We start from the raw sequence: 18,172 nt of genomic DNA, 5'->3' as shown, positions 1-18,172 counted from the left end.
ATGTTGCATGAGAGAGAGAAACACACACCCAACACACACACACACCCAACACACACACATGTTTGCATGGCTATCTTTGTGGGGACTTTCCATTGACTTCCATTCATTTCTACAGCCTAATCCTAATCCTAATCCCAACCAAAACTCAATTCACACCTTAGTCCTAAATCTGACCCCTGACCCATAAACAGCGTTTCCCTTGTGGGGCCCAGGCTTCGGGTCCCACAAGGAGCAGTGGGTCCCCACAACGTAGTATATGTCAGGAAAATGGTTCCCACAAGGTATTAGAAACAAACACACACACACACACACACACACACACACACACACACACACACACACACACACATTATGTCTTTCTCTCCTTGTGGGGATTTCCATTCATTTCCAGACAGTTCTTGTTCTTATGGGTCCCGGTTCTGGCCCGTTCGGGCCAGTCGCCCCTCACAGAGGGAGAAACACTCGGCCATCTGTTAGTCATTAGCAGCCAGTCGGTGACAGCAGAACACTTTGGGCCGGGCCGGGTCACATTCTGTTCACATGATGTTTGGATCAATCCGCTCCTCTCCGGCTCTGGTTCTGACTCTGGGACCCACAAACTGCAGAACCAGAACCTCAGATGGACCCGCAGCCAGTGACGTCAGTAGCCTGTTACTTAGTATCGTTGCCGTCGGACCACTTTTTCAGCAACCAGTAATCTAACGCGTTGCTTTTTCAAATCCAGTAGTCAGACTACAGTTACTTATCAAAGCCACTTTGCGTTACTATTTTATTTTGTAATTTAATTTTATTTCCTCAGTGACGGCTGTTTCTGTGCGACAGTATCAGCAGCGACAGAAACATCAACAATGGAGGGAGACCTGCATTTTGTTGCTGGAAAAACAGGAACTAATTTGAGTTTCGGTAGCCAAGTCTGATTATTATAAGCAGCTTTGGACTCGTTTTTTTGTGAAGCCGCTTGCAGATTTAATGAGTCACTGGTTAATTTATCGAAGACAAAAAATCTGGAAACATTTTTCAGTTTCTGCCTGAAGACGTAAAATCTGAAATGGCTTTTATTTTGATAGTCCACTTCCACATGCTGCTTTGAATATGACCAAAATATTTACTGAGAACCCAAAAATGTCTTTAACAAGCTAAATATTTAGAGAATAAATATTTACTGTTGAACTAAATATTTAGTTTGTGAATATGAATTTAGTTGGGAGTAAACATAAATATGAATGTATAAATAATTCGGTTAAAATCCGACTGAAAAATGACAGAATAATTCTGTTTTTCTGCAACGTGCTGCAGCAACAATCTGCCACTCCAACGTTTCTTCTCTGTTTCTTTTGGCTCATTTTTCACATAAAACTTGATTTTTTCCCTCATATGTAACTTTGTCTGTTTGTCGGCCTGGAAACCGTAGAGGAGCAGAAACACGGCGTCATTCAGAAGGAGCCGCGCCCTGCAGAGACTCGCTGAGCCAGGGCACCGAGGGCCCGGTCGCATGGGTCCCCGGTCGCATGGGCCCTGCAGGCATCACCGCCCTGCTGCTGCTGCTGGTGAGGTTTGGTCTGAAAATGAGCCGGACTGATGTAATGGAACCAGACGGTCCGGTCCGGTCCGGTCCGGTCCGGGTCTCACGCCCAGCTGTACCCTCGCCTCTCGTGTTTCGCCGCTCGGCTCGTTGCTCTGACAGAAACTGGATCCTCTGGGTTTACAGCAAAACACCATCTGAGCGCTGACCTCTGACCTCCCGAGCCTCAGAGCGGGAAGCGATAACGGCTGGGGTCAAAGGTCAGCAGCAGCCGAGGCTTCAGGCAGAGAGAGAGCGAGAGGTGTTACCGGGTCCAGCAGAATCTCTGTTTCTCTGTTTGATGACCTTTGACCTGCTGAGACGATCCTGATTCTAGTTACCATAGAAACGTAGCAGCGACACAAATGGACAGTTTGTCCTCATGTTACAAACCAAAGACTGAAACCTGGAGAGCAAAACACAAAGGAATAAAACCATCAATCATAATAATCAATAACCCAAAATCAATCAGATTCCAAACAGAAACGGATCACGAGGAGAACCGAGGAAATCCGGTTAAAGTCCAGATGATTCAGAAAAAACTGAAGCCAGAAAGTTACAAAATGATTGATTCACATGTAGAAGCAGCTTTTGGTTCCTGTAGGGGAACAGAACCGGGTCCCACCGGGTTTAATAATCTCTAAAAGTTTAATAAACTAGAGGTTTAATAATCCAGTTTATTAAACTAGTTTATTAAACTAGAGGTTTATAAACTAGTTTCTCACTGAAACGTTGCTGAGATCAAATCTGCGTCTCGGTGATTCAGAGCCTGAAATGCTTCCAGGCTGCAGGGTGGAGTCCGATTCTTCTGTCCGCTCGGTTCCAGATGGAGGGAGGAGAAACCAGAACCAGGTCCAGTTCTGATGGGAACCAGTGGAATACTTCACAGTTTAGCTTCCCAACTAAATATTTAGGTGCAATCTATTTAGCTAATATGAAAATTAGATGGCTAATTATCAGACTATCAAAATAAAAGCTGGCCTTGCAGACTTCCTGGTGCTGCTCGGACTGAATCGGGTTTTCTATCGATTCTTTTCCTCTAAATGTCCAACAAGTCGGGCCGTTTGGACGGAAATAATCCAAATGCAACCGAAATGTGTCGAACAGCCTGGCAGTGAAAACCCGGAGCAGAAAATGGATCAGAACCGGGTTTGATTCTTCCAGAAAGTCTCTCTCATCCTGCTGGAATCTGGAAACTGCCTGGAAGAAAACGAGGAGCGATAAAACTTTATGGAGTTATGAAAACGAACAAAACGTTTGGCTGCACCTGATTAAAATGTTGATGTGGAAAAAACAATAATCTGAAAAAACAACAATCCTCATCCAGATTGAAGAAATTTATTAAAACCTGGAAACGGGACAAGAAATGAAGTCTGACAGATTTATAGGATCTGATCAGCAGGTTGACAACAGAGAGGAGAGGCTCCAATCAATCAATCAATAAATCAATTATTCAATCAATCAATCAATCAATCAATTATTCAATTATCAATCAATCAATCAATCAATCAATCAGTCCGGTTTATTTAAAGTGCTTTACATAATTAATGTAAAAAAAGTCATACAAAGATTTTGTTGAGTTTCATCATAAAATCATCATTAAATATATTGATCAATGTTTCATTGATTATTAATTGAAATCAGCTCTAATCAGCTGCTTTTCAGTTTTCTGGAAGTTTGTTCCAGATCTGTAGAGTATAGAAGCTGAATGCTGCTTCTCCATGTTTGGTTCTGGTTCTGATGCAGAACTGAAGCTGTCCTGACTCTACGTCTGTAGCTCTAGATCCGTAACTCTAGATCTGTAAATCTAGATCTATAGCTCTAGATCTATTGATTGATTGATTGATTGATTGATTGATTGATTGATTGATTGATTGATTGATTGATTGATTGGGCTGCAGGTCTGAAGGTTTGATTGGCTCCAGTGATTCTGTGAAGCTCAACTTTCCTTTTGTCTGTTGAGGAGAAGCGGTTCTGTTAAACGGAGCAGGTTTGGTTCTGATAAGTTCTGGGTCAGGTAAGCAAAACCTGGATCCTCATGGATCTGCTGCGGTCCGTTTCTGGTGAAACCGGGCCGGTTCGGGTTGAATATCCAGATCTTCTGCTCCAGTCTTTGGACTTAAACACAGTTTGGAAACGGAGCCAACAGATTCCGGACCTTCCCAGCGGAAGCTGTGATTCTGTGCCAGAACCGAAACAATCCGTCATGTTCCGCTTGGGAAGAGATTACAGGCACATGTGAAACATTTCAGGCTTCTGGACCCGGACCAGCAGATGGAAGGAGATACCGGCGCAGGTGTTCTACCCGACCCGATGGTTCTGGTTCCACTCACAGCCTACTGGGAGGAAACCAGTTTACAGTACGCAGCTAGCATCTGGGCTGGATGTCAGTGGTGGAATTGATTACAGTTCCCACAAGTGATCGACGCCACTGATCCGCCATCTTGGTAGGAGAACGCAGCACAAAGCACAGCAGACCCTGGCTGCTGTCGCATGAGACGGAGAATGAAACATGTCCGACGATGTGGACGAGCCGCTGCTGATCTGCTACTGCAGCTCAATGCTAGTGAGCAGGAAGAGTTTATCCAACATGGCCGCTTACCATCAACATTTAAACAGATTTATAAAATATGTACGAACTCTTCATGTGAACAATGAGGTTCTGCTGACTGGCAGACGGAGAACAAGTAGAAACACAGAGGCTATGTGTCCTCTTAGCTAGCAGATAAAAGCTACACTAGCTAAGCTAACGCTGCTAGTTAGGCAGTAAGTACTGCAGTAAATATCACTGATATTTATCTTACTATTACACAGAGGCAGCGAGTAACTTGTGGCTTGTTTACTGTTGTCATAGCAACTCCATAGTAACTGCCTACCAAGATGGCCGTCAGTTCCAAAGTTTCTGGAATTGTGGCGTCACATGAGATCTATGAAGTGAGCAGGACGATGTAATAATGTGATGGAGGAGAATTATTGATTACAGATATTTGACAGAAATGAAAACAAAAACCAAAAAACTTTAAAACTCAACAGAATAAATAATAACAAACATATAAATGTGCTACTTTCTGTTGTGTTTTTTCTGTTTATTATCTAATTACAGCGATAACACTTCCACTTCCTTCCGCTAATCCACTAATTGCTAAGCTAATATTTAGCTTAGCGCTCTTGCTAACTTTGAAAATGTTTAGCGCGTTTAGCTTCCCCTAAACAAATTTTTCCAGATGAATTCTGAAGAGCTGATTTTCTTCAACGTTTTGTGAACTTTCAGGTGAATTAAGCTCAACATGTTTTAAAGTTTTTGATCGTTGGGAATTCTTCAAGTCACCAAACTATGCATTATATCCATGCTCTTATTTTGAAGTGGATGAAGAAATTTCATTTCCTCTCTTAGTTTAAAATCCTCTGATTTTCAGACATTTTCCTCGGGAACATCGAGGAGAAGGAAAAAACGAAGAGAGGAAAACAGATGGAAAGGAGAAATAAACAGTGGGAACCGTCATGCAGTCAGAACCTCAGACATCACAAAGCAAACCCAAAGGTCCAGACAACAGAACCGGGCCGCATGGAGAACCAGAACACAAAACCTTCAGGAGCCGTTTGAAGCTTCAAGATGGAGGAAGTTTGTTTGGACCGGTGAGGTTCTGAACCACTCTGATGTTCTGGTTCTGGTTCTGGAGCTGAAGCTTGTTCAGTTATGTTATATTAATACTGACAGCAAAGGATCATGGGATGTTTATCTGAAGCAGAGCAGAAATCTGTTGTTTCTACGCAATGTTTGAAATGTAGGGAAATAAATACGATATCGATAAATATCGGATAGATATTAATATCAGACATTAATATTGGCCCAAATTTACACACCGAGTCACCCCTAATGAAAATAATAATAATAATAATAATAATAATAATAATAATAATAATGCATCAAACCTCAAACGGCCATTTTGACCTTAAGAAGAGCCATGATGGATTAAAATGAATAATAAGCTAAAAAAACTTTAAAATGTAAAATGATCAAGTTTATATTGTTATGCAGATTTTTACATGTAACCATGTGTGTAAACATAAACATTTTAAAATATTTCATTACTGCTGAGTCCATGAAGAGACGACAGTCGGTTCCTGTTTGGGAATTTATTGTTTATAAGCAACATTTTATTTTGTAAAGTTTTAATTTACTAAAATAAAATGAAAATGAAGCAAATGAAGGAAAAACTGGAGAGGAATCCGATGATTCAGGACCATTCCGGATCAGAACCAGACTGGAATCGGTCCAGAACTGGATCAGGACTGGATCAGAACCGGACCGAGAGAAATGTAGAAAATGAATCTAGTCAACAGAAACAAAAACAGAAAACAGACGAAAGCTGATTGGATCAGAGTGAGAGAAGTGGGGGGCCGGGGGGTACTGGTTCTGTGTGTACTGGTTCCAGGCAGAGCGGAGCAGGAATTTATCTGAGTCTCTCCCTGTCAGGACTTTCATTCTGCTGCAGGTTTAATTTGGGGCGGGTCATGTGATCCCTGGAGGGGGGGGGATTTAGAGTGTGCGTGGGGGGGAAGGGGGACAGATAGAGGGTGTGTGTGGGGGCGGGGGGGCAGATAGAGGGTGTGTGGGGGGGGGGCAGATAGAGGGTGTGTGTGTGTGAAGGAGGAGGATCCTGGCTCGGTTAAATCTGAGTCAGAATCAGAACGGTCTGCAGAGCCGAGCGAGAGCAGCACTGAGGACAAAACTCTCACACACTCTGAGACAACGGCACATTGTTCACACACACACACTCTGATCCACACCGCTGGACTCTGGACCGCCTCAGGATTCCCTCAGGACCGTTACCCACCATGCACCTCAGGAGCCAGTCTGAGCAGCAGGGGGCCCCTCAGGTCGGGGCCCCTTGGCGGAGCTCCAGGACCAGTGGGGCGTCTGCGCCGCGCCGCACGCCGATGGGAGCTCGTTCCTGGGTGAGCCTGCTGCTGGGGGCCCTGCTGGTTCCTGGAGCCTGGAGCTTCCTGAGCGAGTCGGAGGAGGAGCTGCTGGTGGAGATGCACAACTTCTACAGAGGACGGGTTTCCCCCAGCGCGTCGGCCATGATGCCCCTGGTAAGAGCCACTCCGCCCTGCCCTGCAGCCTGAAGCCTCCATGCAGAGGGTCCCAACAACGGCTCTGCTGTCAGAACGTCTAAAATACAAAACATCTGTTTTCGTTTAGCTAAATAAGATTTTCATTATTAACTTCTACTCGACTCAGGTCCGTTTGCTAGAAAGTCCAGTCCGGTTGGGAAGGTGTGAACGCTAACTGACCTCTGACCTCTGACCTCTGGTCCTCCAAACCTCAGTCTGGGTTCAGTTGAAGTGAACTCTGGTTCAGTTTGAATGTGAACGCCAAGCGAACCAGAGACCGCTCCAAAAGCAGGAAGTGGACTACAGAGCAGGGCATTCTGGGTAAATACAACCAAAGCTAACATGCTAGCCTAGCGCTAGCAGCAGAAATGGCTCCTGGTCTTCAGCCAAAGACTAAAGAGATATCCTCCAACACTAAAATCTGACGCCTCCATCTTGTTTCCATCTGGTGAAGAAGGAAGTTGCTCTCAGTGTCTTCAGAGGTTTTTGTGTCGTTTCCTTCAGTGGTTCTTGGTGCAGCGCCCCCACAGGCCAGGAGGGGAACAGGTTGGTTTGGGTCAGAACCACAGCAGCTGGAGGTGGAGCAGATGATGGAGTTCTGGTTCCAGTAGAACCGGGTCGTCTGGACCCATCAGGAGGGAACATACTGAAAGTTCTCCAGTACCGAGTTGGACCGGGCTTTTCCCCTCTGATCCGCCTTTGTGGTTCTGGTCCATATCGGTATGAAGTCAGTCATGTTCAGCTGGTTCTGATGGGTCCAAAGTGTAAGGAAACATCATGATACCATTAACATTAGAATGCTGGAGCTGAACTTATCGGATCGGGCTGCCGGTTCTGATCCGGTTCTGGTGGTTTTCCTTTGGTTGATGTAAAGTTCTGTAGCGGTTTGGGTTCTCCTCTGAGGAGGCGTTTATGAATTTATAAAATCTTACATTGTAACAGAAATGTTTGGGAAATCTATTGTTGTTCATTACTGGCCGTTTAACAAACAAAGCGCCGCAGTTAAACTTCAGTTTTGGGGTTTTGACTGTAAAATAAATTATTTTTTCCATCTTGTCAAACTGAATCTTTCTGCGTCTGGGATTGAGTCAGATTACCGGTTAATCTGAGGCGTCTGACAGGAAGTGATGATCAGATTCTGATCAGTTTCTGAACCTGTTTTTATCACCGCAGCCAAAATACATCAAACATTTCAGAAATGGAAACGTTGCACAATAAACCTCATAAAAACAAAAGATTTCCAAACTCCACCAGTGAGGCCGGATGAACTCCAGAACCAGGAGTAAAACGGAGCCGAGACGGAAACCAGAACCAGAACCAGGATCAGAGATCAGCAAGAATCTGAAGAAACATTGATCACATCAGGATCAATAAAAACAAACTCTCCTGCTGCATTCTGGGATATTTGAGACTCAGAGGAGAAACTGAGCCTGACCTCAGATCCTCTCTGAAAAAATGTGAAATTTCATTAACATTTGTCATAAAAAAACTGAATTCAGTTTGAGAGAAATGAGGCGAAGATCGACCAGGACAGAGGAGAGGGAGGGTTATTAAATATAATAATATTAACAATAATAATGACGATAAAAATAATGATATTAACAATCATAATGACGATATAATAATGATATTAACGATAATAATGACGATAATAATAATGATATTAACGATAATAATGACGATAATAATGATATTAACAATAATAATGACGATAAAAATAATGATATTAACGATAATAATGACGATAATAATGATGATATTAACGATAATAATGACGATAATAATAATGATATTAACAATAATAATGACGATAATAATGATATTAACAATAATAATGACGATAAAAATAATGATATTAACAATCATAATGACGATATAATAATGATATTAACGATTATAATGACGATAATAATAATAATATTAACAATAATAATGATATTAACAATAATAATGACGATAAAAATAATGATATTAACGATAATAATAATGATATTAACGATTATAATGACGATATAATAATGATATTAACGATAATAATGATATTAACGATAATAATGATATTAACAATAATAATGATATTAACGATAATAATGACTATAATAATAATGATATTAATGATAATAATAATAATTACACATAAACCGAATCACACAGATCAGTTCATAAAAAACAGAAACGATTAAATTTAAATTTCCTGAACAGAAATAACTGATCGTGTTTCTGCAGCCAGAAGTTCTGGACCGGTTCTGGTTCTGAACTCAGTCCATAAACCTTATTACACTTTATTCAGCTTCAAACTAAGTATTAAGTTAACAAACTGAATGTTTAGATTGAAATTTTAGTTCACAGATTAAATATGTAGCAAGTTGAATAGTTTGACATTTTAGTTATTATAGTAAATATTTAGTTAGTGAGAAATTATTTAGTTTGGAATTTGAGTTAGAAAACTAAAGAATGAGCAAGTTAAACATTTAGTTTGAAACTCCAGTTCGCATTTCAAATATTTAGTTAGAAAACTACAGATGAAAATTATTACAATTAATTCCCATTTTTTGCTCTCATGACTAAATAACTGAAATTATTGCTGTTAATTTTGACTGTAACTTTAATAACCAGCAGGATTAATAAACTCTGAGCTTTACTGAACGACTCCTGTAGAACCAGGACAGAACCAGAACCAGTAACCAGTACCAGAACCAGGAACCAGAACCAGAACCAGAACCAGTACCAGAACCAGAACAAAACTAGAACAGAACAGAACCAGAACCAGAACTGGAACAGAACCAGAACGGGTCAGGTGGAGGGAGGAGGAAGTGAAATCAGACCCTAACAGGAAGTGACTGGAGTTTTTTTTCTCTCTGCTCTCAGATTAACTCAGATTATTAAAACGCTGCAGCTGATTTCCCAGCATGCCTCCTGTCAGAGCCACGCCGCCGTTCCCAGCTGCTGTTATCCGTTAGCCAGCGTCAGAGTTCCTGAGGAGACGAGAAGAACCGAGATTCCTGAAGCTCTCAGTTGCTGCTGGAAGGTTGTGGGTTCAAATCCCGCCTCGGTGCAGCAGAAACACGAGATCTAAACTCTGCCTGGTATTTTCCTGCAGCCGCCGACATTAAACCACAAGCTGCAGCGAATTCCTGCAGCATGTGGAGAGGCTCCGTCTCATCAGCTGCTCTGACCTTTGACCTGGGAGGAAACCAGCATGAAGCGTCTCAGAGAGGCAAGCCGCAGCTCTGCGGTGAGCGACCCGTCAGTCACAAAGCCACTTAGGCTGGGACAATTAAGTGGAAGGACGACGCAGCGCCATCAGACTGAGGAGTCACAGAAATGGGTCTGGTTCTGATCCAGTAAAGCAAACAGAACCACAAACAAGTATTCCCACATTAATCCCAAAGTTCAGCATGTTTCGCTGGGATCCTCTGTGAAGCGCTAAGCTGTGAAGAAACGTGGATCAGTTCCCAGGTTTCCTCCATTCTTCTTCTTCTTCTATTAAAAACTTTTAGCTGAAAACCAAACCCAGATATGAAGCCCTGGGCCGCTGCCCACATCATCCATATCAGAAACCAACAGTCTCCAGGTTTTATATTTTTAATGTTTCCACTGCTGCAGTTAAAGAATCGTCTTTCTGCCTTCCAGCGTTGTGGATAAACAAAAACCTGCAGCGTGTTTTTAGGAAGGTTCTGGTTCTGTAAAACATTTCTCAGTTAAATCGTCTTTATTCAATCCCACCCAAACTCTTCTGACTTCCTGTAGTTTTCCTCCTGATAATCACTGAACTACGTGTCGGCCAGCAGCGTTCCTGGGCTAAACGTGGAGAACGTCAGGGACCGACTCGCCGGTCCTCTGGTTCACGGCTGACCTTTGACCCCCGGCAGGAGGTTCTGTGGATTCTGACGTTTGCAGACGACGCTGCGATCTGCTTGGAAACTGAGAAAACCAGGAGATGCAGGAACGTTGGTCTGGAGAGAAACCAGGGGAACGATGAAGAGGTGAAGAAGAGGAGGCAGGGCGGATGAAGATGAGGGTGGATGAAGATGAGGGTGGATGAAGATGAGGGCGGATGAAGATGAGGGCGGATGAAGATGAGGGCGGAGCCAACGCTTCTGGGCAACAACAGGAAACATAAAATCTGGGATCATGACATTACATCAGGAAAAGACCTGGTTTTCTGCTACTATGATATTTTCTACTGGATCGTTGGAACGCTCCGGCCGCCGCAGGCTCACGGCTCATGGTGCTTTATTGCTGGTTGCTTATTTATTGCCTCTTATTTGTCCCCGGCTGCAGCTTTCCGAGCAGCAGAATTGCGCCACGCCGCTTGGAACGCGTCCAGTTTAATAATCTTTGCCTCGACATGAACCGAGCTGCTCAGGTCTGAAGGCGCTGAGGCAGAGGGGAGTTTCCTCTGCAGACAACCTCCAGTTAATAACCACAGAGCAACGGAGCGTTGAGCAATGGAGCCGTAAGCTGTGGCAACGCCGGCCAGCTCCATGTTTACATGAGCAGAAATGAAAATTAGGTAGAGGAATGAAGAGGAATGTGTGTTAGTCTCCAATCAGTGTTTGGACTTGTAGAAGTGAGAGGGAGTGAACCAGACAGGTTTCAGACCATCGCTGGGAGTACGGAGACCCCACTTGGACAAAAATGTTGTATATAGAGCAAACAGTGAGGGGTCCAATGAGGGGCAAAACAACCCGAAAGAAAAACACAATTTTCTGCTTGGAGAGATTTGAGAAGCAGCTGATGTAGCACCTTGAGCTGACCTCCACCCTGAACTCCACCAGTGAGGAGAAACGATCCGTCAGGTCCGGGTTTTCTGCTGAACGGAGCCAAACACAGAATCAGGATCAAAACACCCCAAACAGACACAGAGGTGGATCAACTCACAGATGAAATGAACCTGAATCTTTGAATCAAACTTTAGGACAGTAATGGCCGCCGCTTCTCATTTTCAGATTCATTTCTACAGTTTCCTGTTTGAAACACAGAAATGAAATCACACCAGCAGCCCAGTCCAGTCCGCTTTATGCCAACTCCACTCCACTTCTTTAGAAACTCCGGTTCAGTTGGTCACGTGTGAACGATAATTGACCTCTGACCTCTGGTCCTCCAGACCTCGGTCCGAGTTCGGTTTGAATGTGAACGCCAAGCGGACCGGAGACCGCTAAATGCAGCCAAAGCTAACCTGCTAGCCTAGCGCTAGCAGCAGAAATGGCTCCTGGTCTTCAGCCAAAGACTAAAGAGAAATCCTCCAACACTAAAATCCTCCATCTTGTTTCCATCTGGTGAAGAAGGAAGTTGCTCTCAGTGTCTTCAGAGGTTTTTGTGTTGTTTCCTTCAGTGGTTCTTGGTGCAGTGCCCCCACAGGCCAGGAGGGGAACAGGTTGGTTTGACTCAGAGAACCACAGCAGCTGGAGGTGGAGCAGATGATGGAGTTCTGGTTCTGGTTCTGGTGTCACCAGCAGAGGAGCGGTGATGCTATCAGGCAGTTACTGAATCATCTGACAGGCTGAGGCGCCTCTGGGTTTGCATGAAGCAAAATGTTCCTGCAGTAGAACGTCAACAGGAACAATTAGATTTTTCAAACTGAATGAAAAACTTTAAACTTCCTAAAACGTCCTGAGCTCAGAGCCGCAGAAACAATCAGCTGCTGCCTCGAGTCAGCAGAGGAGCGTGACGCATTCAGACCTGAGAGGCTAACACAGAGCAGATGTTTGTGTCTGCACTGAACACACACACACACACACACACACACACACACAGATACAGACACACACACAGGCTGCAGGAACTGTTCCTGTTTAGGTTTCATTCTAACCACGAGACATGGAGCAGATTATCCAGCAGGGGGCGGAGCTTAGCGTTCGGTTAGTCACTGTCTGGACATAAAGACAGTAAATTAATATCAATAAAAAAATTATTAATTAATTAATTAATAAAATAAAAAGCCAAAGTGGCAGCCTTAAGATGTTTGAAATGTAGTAAATGAAATTACTGGGATATTTACATATTTCATATAAAAGGGGAGGAGCCATTTAGCCAAAAAACTAAACTAACTGAGTTCAACCAACTAAACTAAGAAAAACCCAGAACCAAGATGGCGGAGGCAGCAGAACCGGACCGGGTCGGCAGCAGAATGTCTGTGCTGACGGCGTCGCAACGACCCCGGAAACCTGATGAGGGTTCATGCTGCCTCTGGGGTCAGAGGTCAGAGGTCAGGGACGGCCTCTGGTTTCATCTGTAGAAAACTGGAGAAGGAAAAATGTTTCTGGAAACACAACAAACGTGACGGATCTAAAATATTAATTTATTAAAAAGAGAAATGTATTAAGATTAATGATTTCATCAGAAATAAACCAAAACTTTCAAATTGTGTAAAATTACATCTTTAAATAAACTAGTCTGTTTAATTTGTGAAAGTACATATGTTGCTGTGTTACCATGGTAACAGCCTAATTATTTTAACCAATCACTGATATAAGCTGAGCCTGTTAAGCCCCGGCCCCTTCCCAGATAAAACCAAATCTAAAACGCTATTGGCTGATGGAACAGGAAGTCAGATTATGCTCAACCCCCCGAGACGCGGCGGCAGAAAAACACACAAACTGTCAGAGGCCAAAGGTCAGAGCGCTGACCAGGTATCTGTCCTGTTTTAAAGGGCCGGTGTCATTTAAAAATCAACTTTTTAAAAATCTTTCCATCATATTTTAAAGTTATTTAAGAAGACACAAACTTGCAGTGCTGCTCTGATTCTTAAATCCTCTAATCGCCATGGTAACCATTCAGCTGCTAAACGCCTGGGTGGACCTAGCCCCGCCTTTGCGGCGCAGCTCCTCCCCCTCTCAGCTCCTTCAGACTAGCCAGCAGCAATTAGCAAACAGCTGCTGAGCTCATCGTAGGAGCTGCTGCTCAGAGTAACGCTGGTAAAATCATTAAAGGGTTAATAGAGGAGCCATGTTGGATGACTTCCTGGAGGCGGAGCAGGAAGTCAAATTTCTCCTATCATTTTTATGCTGTGAAGTGTCACTTTTTGCCTGTAAAACAGGATACTTCCCCTTTAAGGTTTTATGTGAGCCATTTATCCTCCAGGTTGGAAGGAAAAGTTCAGATTAGAGTTTTTCTGCTTCCTGGAAGCCGTTGTTTCTCTCCCTGCTGATTTCTGCTCTCTGTGCAGAAATGGGACCCGAACCTGAAGCTGGTAGCGGAGGGCTACGCTGCTAAATGCATCTGGAACCACAACCCGGCGCTGGACGACACGGGGGAGAATCTGTTTGTGAGCAGCGGGCCTCTGGACCTCCGAGACGCTCTGGAGAAATGGTTCCTGGGTGAGTCATGGCCGCGCCCGTCCATCACAACCAGGCAACAAAAACACAAAAACAGGATTTTTTTCTCTGAGTCGAGTTTCTGTTGCAGAACATTTGAACTTTGACTACCAGAACAACAGCTGTGATGAAGACAAGATGTGTGGGCACTACACACAGGTCACACACACACACACACACACTCTGTAGCTGTGTAGAGGCAGGTGTGTGTGGAAGTGATCATGTCTCAACGGTGTGTGTGTGTGTGTTGCAGATGGTTTGGGGCGACACACACCGGGTCGGATGTGCTTTCCATCTCTGCAACACGATGGAGTTGCTGGACTGGGAGCGAGTGTCATTCCTGGTCTGCAACTACTTCCCAGCGTCAGTCCTGACTCACACACACACTCACGCTGACACACACACACACACACCCCTTCACCCTCACACACACACACACCCACACACACGCTGACACACACACACACACACCCCTTCACCCCCACACACACCCACACACCGACTCACGCTGACACACACACTCACCCCTTCACCCCCACACACACCCACGCACACACACACGCTGACACACACACTCACACACCCCTTCACCCTCACACACACACACACCCACACACACGCTGACACACACACACACACACCCCTTCACCCCCACACACACCCACACACCGACTCACGCTGACACACACACTCACCCCTTCACCCCCACACACACCCACGCACACACACACGCTGACACACACACTCACCCCTTCACCCTCACACACACACACACACACACACACCCAGGTCAGCCAGGAGGCGGGTCTTAATGCTGTCAATCATTGTTTGCAGATCTCCTGAATCAGCTGAAAGGGTCTAGTCAAAGTCCAGGGGTAATGTTGTGGCGTATCATATGGACACGCTGCTCGACTGACTGCCGACATTTAATGTCTTAAAAATTTATTTAATTCCATTTTGTTCAAATTTATGAATTCAGAATAAATTTAATTTCAGGTTGCTTAGCAACAGGTCCCTTTGATCTCCAGGCATTGTCAAATCTTTCCGTGTGTGTGTGTGTGTGTGTGTGTGTGTGTGTGTTAAGGGGGAACTTTGAGGACCAGCGGCCGTACGTTGAAGGCGACTGGTGCTCCAGCTGCCCAGAAAACCTGCAGAAGTGTGAGAACAATCTGTGCGGTAGGAAATGTTCCGACCCAAATCTGCTCGTTTCTTCCTCCCTTCTTTTCATAAACTTCCATGTTTTTTCTTAGAACATTTCTGAATAATCTCAAAATTTCAGATTTTTTTCAAGCAAATTGAATTACAGAAAATCTTGTTTTTCTAGAATTTTCTTGTTTTTTTTATTTGATTGGCTCTGATTCACCTCACAGATTTAGAAAATCTTTGCTTTTTCTGACTTTCTGCTTTAGCATCAAATCCACTTCCACCTCCAACAATCTTTATAAATTGAATTCAAACTGAACTTATTGTCCAGTTGTTATAAAACCTGTAAATATGACGCTAAGTGATGGAACATTTTGTGTTGCAGTTCCTGACGTGGAGGAAGAGGAGGTCACCGTGGGGTCATCTGATCCGCCTCCTGCTGCCAGTCCTTCATCAACGTTCACTGCTGCTCCTGCTGCCACGACTCCCAGAGCTCCCAATACTCCCAGTATGACCCCCACGGCACGCAGCGCTGCAGACTCGCCTCCTCCAGGAACCGCGGAGCAGGAAGTCTTCTTCTCTCCCACATCCAGAGCACCGCGGGAGGAAGAGGAGGCCGGGAAGAGCGATGAGAAGGAGAGGGAGGAGAGAGTCATCAGGAAGCAGGAGATCTGGCAGAAAACGTTTCCTCAGTCCAACATCTCGGCCGGTTCCGGTTCTGTGAGCGCGGCACCGGTCCTGCTGGCCGGCTTGGCCGGACTCCTGACTCTGTGGCTGTGAGCAGAACCAGGAGAACCGCCGGGGAGCGAACGGCCTCCCGCTCTGACCCTTAATAATTCACAAGCTGCTGTTTTAACTACATCTGGACTGGAAACTGGGTCAGAGAACCTGATTCAGCCTGAACGGAACCAGAACCAGAACCAGACCTGGGGGAAAACGAGCTGATCTGACGGGAACAAACACAAACCGGAGACCGGAAACTGGAAAACAAAGTTTTCCACTGGAAGCAGGTTTACCTGCCGAAGCTGCTAAATTAGAAAGATGTCTCACTCTTTTAAAAATCTAACATTTAAGAAACGAACCAATGGGCTTCCGTTTGTAAAGTTACACAGTCCGAAATTAACAGCAATAATTTGATTTAATTAAACGGTTCATATTGCAGTCATTTTTTAAAACCATATCATTATTTCATTAGCAGCTGTTACAGTTAGCAAGCTAGTTATTTAGCTAGCAAGAAAGATATCTAGACTAAAACTAAATATTTAGCTTCAAACTATTTAGCTATTAGGCTAAATATTTAGCTAGCAAACTCGATATTTAGCTTCACACTATTTAGCTAACGAGCTAAACATTTAGCCTCAAACTGAATTTTAAGCTAGCAAGCTAAATATTTAGCTTCAAACTAAATATTTTATTACCAAGCTAAATAGTTAGCCTTAAAATGAATATTTAGCTTCAAATTACATATTTAGTTTGAAGCTAAATATTTGGTTTGCAAACTAAATCTTTGTATTCAAACTAAATATTTACCTCAGAACTAAATTAGCAGATATGGAGATTAAATTTCTGGATTTATCGACGTGTGAATTTCCATTTTAGCTAAATATTTAGCTAAAACTGTGACTTTTATAAATAAATGAATGGAACGAGGAAAAATATGACTTTGGAAATTAAAGCCCCATTTTCTTCTTTTATGCTAAATAACCCAAATTATTGCTGTTTATTTTGTAACTTTGCAAAAGGAGTTTGTATGAATCCAGTTGAACTCCCAGAGTTTACATTGTGACATTAAAGTGACGGTTCATCGGATTGCTGAGGCGTAGTCAGTATCTTACCTCAGGTACCCTAAGATCAGGTGTCCCATCCTGACAGTCCAGGTCCGGCGCTAAGCTAACAAGTCCTTTCAGCTAATCCCCGATTTTAATCATTAAATGATCCCAGAATAATCACCGGAAAACAAAATTAGCGACTTCACATAAAGTCCAAGTTTGTCAGATTTTCTGTTGTTGCACCGTTTCCTTGGCGACTGTGGGAATAAAGTTTTTAATATTTTTGTTGATTTGTGATGTTTTTCCATGAACTGTCGGAGCAGATGTCCACGAAGGACCGTCCCTGTCTCCATGGTAACAAGGGTTTTAATGTTCACTACAGAACCATTATGGGTCAGAACGGATCGAGTTGGAGACGTTTTCACTGGGAGTCCAAGGAAAATGTAGGAGAAAATGTTTGAAGTGACGACTCTGCTTCTGCTTCTCTTCTCTAACCGAAACTGGCTGTTGAAACTGTCGGCTAACCGTCGGCTAACCGTCAGCTAGCCAGCAACTTTATGTAAATGTCTGTAAAAAAAAGAATTAAACTTCTTCACCACAACCCAGGATCGCAAAGTGTTTTTGTTGAACAGGAAACTCTGACAAACACTCAAACCTCAGGCTGAATGAGACCAGACCAGAACCAGAACCACAGCAAGCCGTCCGACTCGGTCCAGAACCCAGAACCATATCTGCATGGCTCTTAGCACTGCATGTCAGGTTCTTCATGGCAACCATTCAGCTGCTAAACGCCTGGGTGGTCCTAGCCCCGCCTACCAGGCGCCGCTTCTCTCCCTCTCAGCTCCTTCAGACTAGCCAGCAGCAATTAGCAAACATCATCATAGGAGCTGCTGCTCAGAGCAACGCTGGTAAAAACGTTAAAGGGTTAATAGAGGAGCCATGTTGGGACGACTTCCTGGAGGCGGAGCTTCAGAAAGAGCAGGAGCTTTTAAAGAGACAGAGGCCCAAGGAGTTAAATCAGGAAGTGAAATTTCTTTAATCATATTTAATATATTAAGCATTTTTATAACAACTGAATTTAACATAGTTACTATATTGTGCTATAAAATGGAAAACACAGAATACTCTCCCTTTAAGGTTTTGTTCCTGGTGGGAATCAGCATCATTTGGTCACATGGTCACTAGATGGCGCTCTAACACCAAACCAGGAGGCCTGATGAGTCACTGCACAAAATACTGACTTGTTTTTATGGAGGAGAAAA

General features: G+C 43.8%; 1 protein-coding gene across 2 annotated transcripts; it reads left to right on the top strand.

The window, feature by feature from the left end:
- The first annotated feature begins 301 nt into the window (after nt 1-301).
- Nucleotides 302-17,513, top strand: LOC116723059 (peptidase inhibitor 16). Of its 2 annotated transcripts, none has more exons than XM_032567611.1 (7): nt 302-319; nt 6,342-6,658; nt 13,851-14,001; nt 14,090-14,157; nt 14,252-14,361; nt 15,083-15,174; nt 15,527-17,511. In XM_032567611.1, the coding sequence occupies exons 2-7, from the start codon at nt 6,401-6,403 to the stop codon at nt 15,919-15,921; spliced, it is 1,074 nt and encodes a 357-aa protein (XP_032423502.1). In that variant the 5' UTR covers nt 302-319; nt 6,342-6,400; the 3' UTR covers nt 15,922-17,511. The 2 variants fall into 2 exon arrangements, with proteins under 2 accessions (XP_032423502.1, XP_032423492.1); XM_032567601.1 differs by having other exon boundaries at nt 307-349; nt 15,527-17,513.
- The last annotated feature ends 659 nt before the right edge of the window (nt 17,514-18,172 follow it).

The sequence above is a fragment of the Xiphophorus hellerii genome, chromosome 1 (genome assembly GCF_003331165.1).
Source record: "Xiphophorus hellerii strain 12219 chromosome 1, Xiphophorus_hellerii-4.1, whole genome shotgun sequence".
NCBI lineage: Eukaryota > Metazoa > Chordata > Actinopteri > Cyprinodontiformes > Poeciliidae > Xiphophorus > Xiphophorus hellerii.
This window is presented reverse-complemented; position numbering and strand designations above follow the sequence as displayed.